This window comes from Megascapheus bottae, chromosome 38 (genome assembly GCF_031878675.1).
Source record: "Megascapheus bottae isolate mThoBot1 chromosome 38, mThoBot2.hap1, whole genome shotgun sequence".
Taxonomy (NCBI): Eukaryota; Metazoa; Chordata; class Mammalia; order Rodentia; family Geomyidae; genus Megascapheus; species Megascapheus bottae.
This window is the reverse complement of record NC_143546.1, coordinates 4446081-4459104: the sequence shown is the minus strand read 5'-3', so window position 1 is coordinate 4459104 and position 13024 is coordinate 4446081. Positions and strand designations below refer to the sequence as shown.

The 13024-nt window shown below is 41.2% G+C and overlaps 1 protein-coding gene across 1 annotated transcript in view; it reads right to left on the bottom strand.

Moving 5' to 3' along the window:
• Positions 1-13024, bottom strand: part of Uimc1 (ubiquitin interaction motif containing 1) — an 86485-nt gene that overhangs the window by 42251 nt on the left and 31210 nt on the right. The window contains exons 8-9 of the mRNA XM_090325553.1: positions 10849-10925; positions 4280-4380 (exon numbers count right to left, since the gene is read on the bottom strand). Coding sequence (XP_090181679.1) covers positions 4280-4380; positions 10849-10925 — 178 coding nt within the window. The remainder of the gene's footprint in view (positions 1-4279; positions 4381-10848; positions 10926-13024) is intronic.

The following is a 13024-nucleotide window of genomic DNA, read 5'->3' as shown; positions in this document are numbered from 1 at the left end:
AGATGTGGTATTTGTACACAATGGAATTCTATGCTGCTGTCAGAAAGAATGACATCGCCCCATTTGTAAGGAAATGGAAAGACAGAAAAAATCATATTAAGTGAAGTAAGCCAGACTCAAAGGAACATAGGCTCAATGGTTTCCCTCATTTGTCATAACCAGTAGAAACCTTGGGCTCTTCTAGCAGAGATTTACAATAGAACAAAACCTAGATACTTAAGGCCATATAGAATGAAGCTAAATGAAAGGACCTCCAGGATATTGAAACAAAAGCCATATAATGAATAATTGTTGTCTTTAATGTACTATGCTATCTCTCATCTCTTTTGCTGTCCCTCGGTCATCTCATATTGTTATAATATTTCACCTGGTTATCTGATATATTGTATATATGCATATTTGGTTATTTGAAGTCAGATAGGGAAGGAAGGAAAACAAGATGAGAGGCGGGGATGGGGAAAGGGTAATGAGGACCAAGACACGAGAAAGGGTATCAATGTATGTGAAGTAATGCACCTTCTATCTGGTGAATAGAATGTAACCCTTCTATTAATCACAATTTTAAAAAATATGAGAAAAAAAGTAACCTGCTGATCTGAAAAGTTAATAAGCCCCGAATCCAGGCCTGCTTCACATTAAAACTTGGAAGTTTAAGGTGCTACTCTAGTCTAAGCTTAGTCACTAAGCTTCTCACATATCCAGGTTCATCTGTTCATAACCAGAGTAGGATAGGATTCTCCAGGATCATTAAAACTGCACCATCTCTGAATTTCTTTACTATTTTTTCAAGTGGTACTAGTGATAAACCCAAAGCCTCATGTAAGTGCTCTCTACCACGTGAGCTACTCCCTGTCCTGTCTTAACTTCTAAGCGCACTTCAGGATATCCACAGACACCTGCAGACAGAACCAGTGAAAAGAGGGCATTTAGTATGAGAAAGCTAACACAAGTCCATTTCTTTGATGTGGAATAGTACATTATAAATTCTAAACAGAACTCGGGTTCAAAGAACCCAATCTTTTGTAGGCATAGACAGGTGGGAAATAGCCTTGGTGAACTAACTAGTAGTTTGTAGGGACTCTTCTTTGTGCACGGATGCTTTGATAACAATATCGGTTCTGCTAGTCCCATATGTATGAGATCAGACATGTTCAGGATAGTCCAGCCATAAGCCAAGCCAATCCCATTTTGACAGGATAGCAAATGAACAAGTTTTGACATGAAGACCTACGTCCATCTTCCTAAGCACCGCTGGTACTAGAAGCCCTGGTAGTAGTATCACATTAGGTTCCAGAAAACCAGGTTCCCAGCAGCCTGCAGTGCAAAAACTGGGAGGGAAAGCCAGGCGCGGTGGTGCAGGCCTGTAATCCTAGCTACTCAGGAGGGTGAGATCTGAGGATCATGGTTTGAAGCCAGGCCCTGCAAAAAAAGTCCATGAGACTCTTATCTCCAGTTAACCACCAGAAAACCAAAGTAGAGCTGTGTCTCAAAGTGGTAGAAGACTAGCCTTGAGCAAAAGAGCTCAGGAGCAGTGTCCAGACCTTGGGTTCAAGCCCCACAACTGCCAAAACAAACAAACAAACACAACAGTGTGTGTGTGTGTGTGTGTGTGTGTGTATACAGGTTAAGTGCTAGTGGTTCACTCCTATAATTCTAGCTGCTCAGGAGGCTGAGCTGAGGATAGAAATTCAAAGTCAGTATAGGCAAAAAAGCTTGCAAGGTTCCATCTCTAAAATCACCTGCAAAAAAGCTGGAAGTGGAGATGTAGCTCAAGTAGTAGAAAAGCAACTGTCAGTAAACAGCTAAAAAAAAGCGTAAGGCCCTCCCTGAGTTCAAGCTCGGATATAGGGGCACACACGTGCACACGTGCATGCACACACACACAAATCAGAATAAAGGTACAAAGGATAAGAAATTAAATACAGCTGGTTGCCAGTAGCTCATACCTATAATCCTACCTACTCAGGAGGCTGCAGTCTGAGGACTGTAGTTCAAAGCCAGCATGGTCAGGAGAGTCCATGAGACTCTTTTTTTTTTTTTTTTTTCCAGTCGTGGGCTTGAGCTCAGGGCCTGAGCACTGTCCTTGGACTTTCTCAAGGTTAGAACTCTACCACTTGAGCCTCAGCACCACTTCTGGCTTTTTTCTATGTATGTGGTACCGAGGAATTGAACCCGGGTCCTCATGCATGCTAGGCAAGCACTCTACCACTAGGCCAAACTCCCAGCCCCTCCATGAGACTCTTATCTCCAATAAACTACTCAAAAGAAAGCCAAAAGTGGCTTTATGGCTCAAAATACAAATACAAACAAAATCTTTTATTTCCACAAAACTTTCTCAAGTTGCTTTACATGGCAAAAGATTAAAAAGCAAGTTAAATTCTTTGTAAAAGAACATTTATTTTTATTTTTTTGCCATTCCAGGGCCTGAGCACTGTCCTTGGGCTTTCTCAAGGCTTGAGCATTATCACTTGAGCCATAGCACTACTTCCAGCTTTTTCTATATATGAGGTGCCGAGGAATCAAACCCAGGTCATCATGCATGCCAGGCAAGCACCCTACCACTAGGCCAAACTCCCGTTCCATAAAAAAAACTTTTGTAATTTAAGTTGCTTTGTCAAGTTCATCAAAAAACAGACATTAAGAAACACCTTGCCTTAACCTCTGAGTCTAACATTCTGGATGTACACCACCAGGCTCAGTTCCACACTGACTCTTAATCAGAAGTATGAATTCCAGCTGGAGACATGGTTCCAGTGGTACAGCACTCCCAGAAGGCAGTCCAGAGTTCAAATCCCAATACCACACACACAAAAAGGCATAAATTTTTACCAGTTTTATGACTATCACCAGATATGTGAAATTAGTTAAGAAAAGATAATGTGATTCACTTATTTTATCTTGTCTTTGTATTTCTGGTAACATTTAGAAATGAGGACTGAAAAGTATACTTAGGTTATATGGGGATTTTTTTTTTTTTGGTCGACTGTGGGACTTAAACTCTGGGCCTGGACATTGTCCCTAAGCTCTTTAGTTCAAGGCTACCACCCTACCCCTGGAACCATGGTGCTACTTCCAGTAATGGTTAAGTTAATTGGAGATAAGAGTCTCACAGACTTTAGTGCGGGGCTGGCTTTGAACCACGATTCTCAGATCTCAGCCTCCTGAGTAGCTAGAATTACGGACATGAACCACCACGTCCAGCACATATAATAGGGATTTTCTTTCTAAGACAGTTTCTCTCCATTACTTGTCAATAGGAAATGGAAGATGCCCTATAACTTTAAAGACAAATTCTAGTTCTATCACCAAGCAGTAGAAACTAGTAAAAGTTATTCAAATATCCTAACCTCAGCTTCCTCATATGTACGAGAAATAATAAAAGAACAAAAGAAATAATAAAGCTGAAATGAAATGACTTTTTTTTTATTTTTGGTGCCAGATCTGGGGCTTTAACACGAAGCCTGTGGGCATGGCCCTTGAGATCTTGTAGACTAACACTACCACTGAAACCACAGCTCCACGTTTGTATTTGTGGTGGTTAATTGGAGATAAGAGTCTCACAGAGGCCGGGAGTTTGGCCTAGTGGTTAAAGTGCTTGCCTAGCATGCATGAAGACCCGGGTTCGATTCCTCGGTACCACATACATAGAAAAAAGCCGGAAGTGGTGCTGAGGCTCAAGTGGTAGAGCTCTAGCCTTGAGAAAGTCCAAGGACAGTGCTCAGGCCCTGAGCTCAAGCCCAGGACTGGCAAAAAAAAAAAAAAAAAAAAGAGTCTCACAGACTTTCTTACCCAGGTTGACTTTAAACCTTTATCCTCAGACCTCACCCTATTGAGTTACCTAGGATTATAGACATGAGCTACCAGTGCCCAGCCTGAAATAACCTTAATAACAATTTCTCTGAAAATAAATGTGTCCAAAAATCGAAACCCTATTCCTAGATCTTTTCATTCAAAGTCAACATTATTTCAAAGAGAAAAAAACTAAAATTAAAAAAAATAAATGACCTAAGGACAGGCGTGGTGGCTTACCCCTGTCATCCTAGCTACTCTGGAGGCTGAGATCTGAGGATCATGGTTCAAAGCCAGCCCAGGCACTAAAGTCCCTGAGACTTTTATCTCCAATTAACCACCAGAAACCAGAAGTGGTGCAGTGGCTCAAGGGGTAGAGCAGCAGCCTTGAGCTGAAGAGCTCAGGAACAATACCCAGGCCCAGAGTTCAAGCCCCTCAACTGACAAAAAAAAAAATGACTTAAGAAAAATTACAAAGGAGAATATTCACCTCCTCATCTCTCGTTGTTCTTACTTTATCCCAGGTCTCTCTGCTACTTGGAAATGCTTCTCTCTCAAGGTCAAGAGTTTCAGGGGAACTTAGCTGTGTCTCTGTAATTTAAAAAATTTAAACAATTTAATTTGGGGTTTTCATAGGTATGAAATACTACACAGCCACAAAGAAAAACAAAATCATGTCATTTGCAGAAAAATTGGAGGACATCATATTGAGCAAGATAAACCAAGCTCAAAAAACAATATATCATGTTTTTACTCACATGTGGAAGACATACACAGACATGATCTTACATGTATAACATATATATCCTCATATATACACACACATAATTACTTATATGAAAAAATACAGAACATGAGTATAACTAAGGGACTGCTTAGGAGAAAAGAGGTAGAAGGAAAAAGATAAAGGATGAGTAAGCTTATTGCAAGTATATATGAAAACAGACACTTTAGTCTTCTGAACTAAGATGAGAAATATATCTCAGAGGCAAATTCTATAAGTTTGACAGTACTTATTATACCTCTAATTGACTTTATTTTTCTTTTTGGCTAGTCCTGGGGCTTGAACTCAGGGACTGGGCACTGTTGTTGAGCTTTCTCAAGTCTAGCATTCTACCACTTGAGCCAGAGCACCACTTCCAGCTTTTTTTGTGTATGTGGTATCAAGGAATGGAACCCAGGGCTTCAAGCATGCTAGGCAAGCACTCTACCAGAAGGCACACTCCCCGGCCCTCTAACTAGAATTTTTGTGCTTCATAAATACAGTGTGCAAGATTCTAAAATAGCTTCTGAGTAATTAAAGAAGTAAATGTATTTCTAGAATTTATTTTATTTATTAATTATTTATTTGGGTCATGGGGCTTAAACTTGGCACTGTCCCTGAGCTCTTCAGCTCAAGGCTACCACCCTACCCCTGGGCCCGGGTGTTGTCCCAGAGCTCTTTAGCTCTAGGCTACCATCTACCTTTGGGCCAAGCCCCACTTCCCGTTTTCTAGAAGCTAATTGGAGAAAAGAGTCTCAGGTCCTTTTATGCTCAGGCTGACTTTGAACCTTGATCCTCAGATCTCAGTTTCCTAAGAAGCTAGGATTACAGGCATGAACCACCACGCCCGGTTTAGAATTTATTTTAATAAATCACAATTTCTCAGAAAGTGGATACACACACACACACACACACACACACAGATTTTATTCCCTTCAAAATCTTCTTTGCAAGTCAGTATCAGACATAGCATCGCCAGACAGTCTGTTCAAATATAAGAGCATTCACTACCTGGACTACTGCACAATAATAAAAGTCTTATAATAGGCCCTGTGTGAATGACTGAAATGCCCAACTATAAAGACAACGTAAGAAATATGAATGCCTCAGAAGTAAACAGTGCTAGCACAAGGCACAACAGGGATATAATGTGGTCATATTCTGCTTCTTGAACAAACAACACTAAAAGCCTAGCCTAGTGCCAGTGGCTCATTCCTACATAATCCTAACTACTCAGGAGGCTGAGCTCTGAAGATGACAGTTCAAACCCAGCCCAGGCAGACAAGTTCATGAAGTATAACTATAGATCAAGTGATAAGCACTAGCTTTAGAAACAGTGCACAGGACCTCAGTTCAAGCCCCAGGACCAGAAAAGAAAAGAAAGAAAAGATAGCCTAGGCCGGGAGTTTGGCCTAGTGGTTAAAGTGCTTGCCTAGCATGCATGAAGACCCGGGTTCGATTCCTCGGTACCACATATGTAGAAAAAAGCTAGAAGTGGTGCTGAGGCACAAGTGGTAGAGTGCTAGCCTTGAGAAAATCCAGGGACAGTGCTCAAGCCCTGAGCCCAAGCCCAGGACTGGAAAAAAAAAAAGAAAGAAAGAAAGAAAAGATAGCCTAGCTTTTATTACCAAATCCCTGAAATTGTTTAAAAAAAAAATTAGACAAAAGGCAATAGGTAACATGTAATCCCTTTAGAACATTTTTTTTTCAGACAATTCAGATGATGGCTTCTAAATTATAAATTTAAAAAGATACTCAGGCCTTTGGCTTCATGGGAAAGTCATAGTTTCTTAGCAAAAGGAACATCAATGATTTGGCAACTCTCCACAGACTCATTTAGAAGTGGTTTTGTCTGTAAGCAGACAATCTGCAGGCTAAAGCCAGAAAGTCAGATCATAAAAGCTACCCAACCTCAATCAGTCCTTACTAAGGAGGACTTTCAAGTTCTTCCTCCAAGATACCAGGATGATAACCTATTATCTATTATCTAACAGACATATGAGGAACTTTGTAAAACAAGGCCAAGTAAGTAGTACCAGATAAAAGATGCAGTCTGGGACTTGCCCAGGCTTGCTTTCTTTTCACGAAGACAATATTGTAGTCTTGAGTGTCCCTGCCAAAATCAGAGCACTTGGTAGTGAGTTTCTTGGTGGGCACAATTAGGCAATAATCCAAAAACATTTCAAATGAATCAAGGAACCACTTTCAGTGAAAATCAACATAATTATACTCTTAAAATAATATTTTAAAAAACTTTGATAAACTTTATGAAAATATTTACAGAACTTTTCTAGATTGTATATTAACTATGGTTTGCAGTCTATGTAGAAAAAATTGAAAGAAACCAAAACTAGGAAACTATGAATATATCTGACAGGTAGAGATCTGATGAAAACTCAGATAGGATCTTTAATAACATTTGTAACTATTTGCCATTCCAAGAGTTCTTCAATCTAACATGGATTAAGTTACTGATAAATTTGTTTTGGTCCAGTCCTGGGCTTGAGCTCAGGGTCTGAGCATCGTCCTTGGGCTTTCTCGAGGCTAGCACTCTACCACTTGGGCCCCAGCACCACTTCTGGCTTTTTCTATGTATGTGGTACCAAGGAATAGAACCTGGGTTTTCATGCATGCTAGATAAGCACTCTACCAATAGGCCATGCTCCCAGCAAAAATAAGGCAGGCTCTGGTTCAAGCCTGTAATCCTAGCTACTCTGGAGGCTGAGATCTAAGGATCGCAGTTCAAAGCCAGCTGGGCACTAAAGAACAAGAAGCTCTTATCTCCAATTAACCACTAGCAAAACAGAAGTGGCAACATGACTATAAAGGGGTAGGGTGGTAGCCTGGAGCTGAAGAGCTTGGGGACAATGACCAGGCCCAGAGTCTAAGCTCCACGAGTGACAAAAAAAAAGGGGGGGGGGGCTGGGAATGTGGCCTAGGAGAAGACTGCTAGTCTAGCATGCAGGAAAACCCAGGTTCTATTCCTTGGTACACATACATAGACAAAGCCAGAAGTGGTGCTATGGATCGAGAGGGGGAGGGAAAGGAAGAAGGGGGAGGGGCGGGGGAGGGGAAGGGGGACTGGGGAGAAGAGAAAACTGAGCCAGGCACCAGTGGTTCATGCCTATAATCGTAGCAACTCCGTTGGAAGATCAAGGTTCAAAGCCAGCCAAGGCAGAAAAAGCCAAGAGATTTTTTTTTATCTCCAATTAATTAGCAAAAAGGCCACAATTAGAGAGAGAGATGGGTCAGATGGTAGAGTTTTGGGTGGAAAAAGCCAAGTGAAGCAGGAAGCTCTGAGCTTAACAGCCAGTATTAGAATTTAAAAAAAAAAAAAAAAAGGAAAAATCCAGGTGTTTGCAGCACTCATCTGAAATCCTAGCTACTCAAAAGGCTGAGATCCGAAGATCACACAGTTCAAAGTTAGTCTGGATAGGAAAGTCCATGAAACTTTTTGTTGTTGTTGTTGGTCATGGGACTTGAAACTGTTCCTGGGCTCTGTCCCTGAGCTCTTCAGCTCAAGGCTACCACCTTATCCCTTGAGCCACAACCCCACTTCCTGTTTTCCAGTGGTTAATTAGAGATAAGAGTCTTACATTCCTTAGTGCCCAGGCTGGCTTTGAACTGCAATCCTTAGATCTCAGCCTCCTGAGTAGCTAGGATTACAGGCATGAGCCACCTAGTCCGGCCAAGGGACTCTGGTAACGACCAGAAAAACAGAAATGGTGCTCAAAGTGGTAGAGTACTAGTGAGCTCAAAGACTCAAGTCACAAGGTTCAAGATCCACAACCAGTGTGTGTGGGAGGGGGAGGGGGAGATGTTAAAAAAAAAAAAGGAAAAAGAAAACAAACAAAAATTAAATAAATTCCTTATAAAGTAGTGGTTCTAGCCAAAAGCCAAGTGGCTCATGCCTATATAATCCTAGCTACTCAAGAGGCTGAAATCTGAGGATCACAGTTCAGTCAGCTTAATCAGAAAAGTCCATAAGGCACTTATCTCTAGTTAACCACTAAAAAGTTGCAAGTAGAATTTTCCCTCAAGTGGCAGAGTGCCGCCTTGAGTGAAAAATCTAACAGATAATGCCAAGCCCTGAGGTCAAGCCCCAGGATGGGGGAAGGGGGGGTTGGGGTGAAGAGGAAGGAAAGTAGTGGCTCACAATATAAAATCATTCTTTGTGTTTTACAATAATTAATTTCAGGAACTGTCTTAGATAGTGGATATCTGTTCATTTAAAATTGGACTATTTTTCTAAATCTTATCTGCGTAACTTTGAATGAGGACCTGAAATACCCAAAGGAAGTGATCTTTTAGTCTTTATAATTAGCAAAGAACAAACTAAAGCATTTAGGCAGGTTAGGAATTTTGTTTAAAAGATTAAAAGCAAGTCATAGAGGCTGGGCCCAGTGGCTCATGCATGTAATCCTAGGTATTTTGGAGACTAAGATTTAAGAACCACAGTTCAAAGCCAGCCTTGTCAAGAATGTTCCTGAGGGGCCAGGAGCGTGGTCTAGTGGTAGAGTACTTGCCAAGCATGCACAAAGCCCTGGGTTCAACTCCTCAGTACCACATACACAGAAAAAGCCGGAAGTGGTGCTGTGGCGCAAGTGGTAGTGCTATCCTTCAGAAAGCCCAAGGACAATGCCCAAGTCCTGCGTTCAAGCCCCTAGGACCAGCACATTAAAAAAAATTATTTTAAAGTCACAAAATTATGCACAAAGTTCAATTTATAAATTCCTAGGATAAGAACTCCAGTAAATGGCAATATTAAAAATAACTTGTAAAAGACTCAGAGAAACAATCTGACTTGAGGCCATCCCCACTGAAAACACTAAATCAAAACACACTCCTCTTACTCTAAATGTACAGATGAATTTTGTTTATTTTGTGCCAGTCCTGGGACTTGAACACAAGGCCTAGGCACTGTCCTTGAGCTTTTTGGTTCAAGGCTATATTACTCTAATATTTGCTGGTTAATTGGAATCTCACAGACTTTACTGCCTGGGTTTGCTCTGAACTCATCCTCAGATCTCAGCCTCCTGAGTAGCTAGAATTACAAGCATGAGCCACCAGCACCCAGCTAAAACTAAGAGTTGCTTTGTTGTCATCTCTGATAAGGGTGGCAAACAACAAGCAGGCCAAGGAGCCACGTTGATTTCAAAACTATGTTAGCCCTAGGAAGGGAAAAAGCTTGAGAATCAGTCAATATCCACTAGAAGCAAATATGTATGTGAATAGGAATTTGTATGTGATTATGCATAAGAATTTATAGATACATATATATACATGCACACTCACATACATATCAACCAAACATAAACCTCTTGACAGTTGTTTAAACAAAGAAAAATTATTAAGAATAAAACAGAATGTGCAGGGCCGGGAGTTTGGCCTAGTGGTTAAAGTGCTTGCCTAGCATGCATGAAGACCCGGGTTCGATTCCTCGGCACCACATACATAGAAAAAAGCCGGAAGTTGTGCTGAGGCTCAAGTGGGAGAGCTCTAGCCTTGAGAAAGTCCAAGGACAGTGCTCAGGCCCTGAGCTCAAGCCCAGGACTGGTTAAAAAAAAAAAAAACAGAATGTGCACTAGTGGCCTGTAATCCTAGCTACTCAGGAGGCTGAGATCTCAGGATCATGGTTCGAAGCTAGCCTAGGCAGGAAAGACTGTAAGACTCTAATTAACTACCAGAAAACCAAAGTGGTACGGTGAATCAGAATGGTAGAGTGCTGGGAGCTGGAGTGTAGAGTCAGACTGACCCATGAATGTGCATAACTCAGTAAGATAACCACACAAAGATATGAGCTGTCCTGTCCGTGCCATGCCTAGGAACTTTTGAGCTACATTGTCTGTATTGTGAACCCCCTGACCTTATCGATTTATTGCTTTATTGTTTTATGGCCTTGTCCTGCTTAACTGATCTAAGATTTAACGAATGTAACCCCTGGCAGTTCCCCGGTTTCAAGAAAGTATATAAGACTGGATTTAGAAATAAACAGTGCTGCAGTCTTAAGCTCACAGCCTTCTTGGGCTGCTCACTTGGGCTGTAGTCCTCACGGACCCCATCTGTTTGTCTCTTGTCTATTTCTTTTCCAAGTGCCTACCCCCTAAGTCAGGAATCCCCACTCGCTGCCGGCTGGCTGGCTCCAGCAGTAGAGCGCTAGCCTTGAGTGAAAAAGCTCAGGGATGGCACCCAGGCCATGAGTTTAAGCCCCACAACCTGAAGAAAAAAAAAAAACAGTAGATAGCTTGGTACCTAGTAAAATCTAGTATCTCAGTAAAACCAGCAGAGATGCTTACCAGGACAAACGGTGATTTCTTCTGCAGAACTCTCTGGCATAGGGACTAAGCTTTTCTTACTGGTCAAAGCAGCAGTGCTGAAAAAGAATCAAACCCCAAGTGAATTTTCAGTAAAATAAACCAGAACACAGGACCAGAAGCAATGGTGAGTCATTTACAAAGCCACAGGTAATCTGATACCTGCTGTCCACTAGCACAAAAGCACAACAGGAAAGCAAGGAATCAGTAGTAAAACTCTAAGCCAAAAATAGAGAACATAAACATGCTTTCAACAAAATCACTGAATGAAAAGAAGCTCCCTTTTGGAATCTTGATAAAAAGAAAGTTAAAGGGTAAGACATGCTTGTGAATATGACAGAAGACACAAACTCCACTCAAACATAAAGATGCCTTCACTCAGCGTTCTTAAGACTAGAGACCATAAACTCAGAAAGCATAGATTCTATTGAGCACTAGCTTTTCCTTCACCTTGCAATTAAATTTCCTCTTCATCTCAAGACATAAACAACAAAAATAAAAATGCAGTTCCAAATTGTCCTACCACAGAAATCTGCCCACACAGATGAGGTTGAACACCTCATTCAAGAAAAACTTAATTATGAATGGTTTCCCTCATCCAACCTTCTGGTTTCCCTGCCTATTCATTCGATAGGATTTCTTCCTGACCCAGGAACACATGGCTGAGATCTGAGCATGTGAACTACCCCCCTCATGTTTCACAGAGCTTTATGATTAGTTTGATCAACTATGCAAGAAGACACTTAAAAACACAAATCCTCACATCAACCAAGAACCACAGAGAAGAGAGAATAGCCACCAATGACTCATGATAAATAAGTAAATCCTGACAGGAAACCACAAGTGATTTCTCTCTCTAAATAAAACATCTCATAGCATTTGTTAAAAACCAAGCCAAGCGCAGTTTACTCTGCATGTAACATTAGAGCTCTATTCAAGGGGTCCATCACAAAACAATCTGCTGACATTTATAAAATGGACTAATCAATTTGAAGTCAAACCACATTGCCTGCAATTTCAACTCTCTCCTGGTGACAAAGCATATAATCATTTATTAAAACCTACATCTGCTCTGCACAGACTCACAATAAAGCAGAGAGGCCTACAGGGATCAGAAGACCTATTCCAGTTAAAAACACTTCCAAAACTGTCCTAAAACACAAGAATCAAACCAAAACCTTTTCCTTTAGCCTAGGAAAAAACACTCAGTACTATCCACCAAAAGTTAAGAAAGACAACCATTTAAATTACATCCAATAACCAGCCACTAGGCCTCAACTTCCATATGGGAAAGAGTAATGACTCAATGCAAAATCATGCTCTTTAGATATCACTGAATCTTGAAGCTAGGCAAGGTAGCTCACACCTGTAATCCTAGCTACTCTGGAGGCTGACATGTGAGCGTCTTAGTTCAGAGCCAGCCCAGCTGGGCACATTAGTCCATGAGACTCATCTCTGATTAAGCACCAGAAAATGGAAAGTGGTATGGTAGGGCAGTAGCCTTGAGCTAAAGAGCTCAGGGACAGTGCCTAGGCCCAGAGTTCAAGCCCCACAACCAACAAAAAAGAAAAATGAAAAAGAAATCTCTGAATCTCAACTATCAGACAAAGGGAAAAAGTGGTTGGAAACTTGATCCCTTTAGCAGAACAGTTTATAATAAATAGTCTATTATTTGTTACCTATTGTTAAAGTAAAAAGACTTAGCAGGTAACTCTATCAGCCAATCAACAAGAATAATAGAGGAAACAATGCAAATGTAAACACAGGAAAGATGAGACACAAAGAAAAAAGAACCACAACAGTGTCTGTGTAGCCTAAATAAATCACACTAGAGGCTTCAAACTGGCACCGGAAGCTAGTAAGAAAGTAGCAGAGATGGGTACCAGTGACTTACATTTATGCACCTCACAACTTAGGAGGCGTCTCGGTTCAAAGCCAGCCCAGGCAGAAAAGTCCTTGAGAGTCTTATCTCCAATTAGCCACAAAGCTCAAAGAGAGCTGTGGTTCAACTGGTAGAATGCCATCCTTAAACACAAAAACTAAGACGCAGAGATCAGGTCCTGAGTTAAGCCTCAGTACTAGCATGTGTGCTAACCTGTGCCTACAAAGGATTTCAATATTCCTGGGAAAATTGTTCATGGAGTCTCTGTCACTGGTG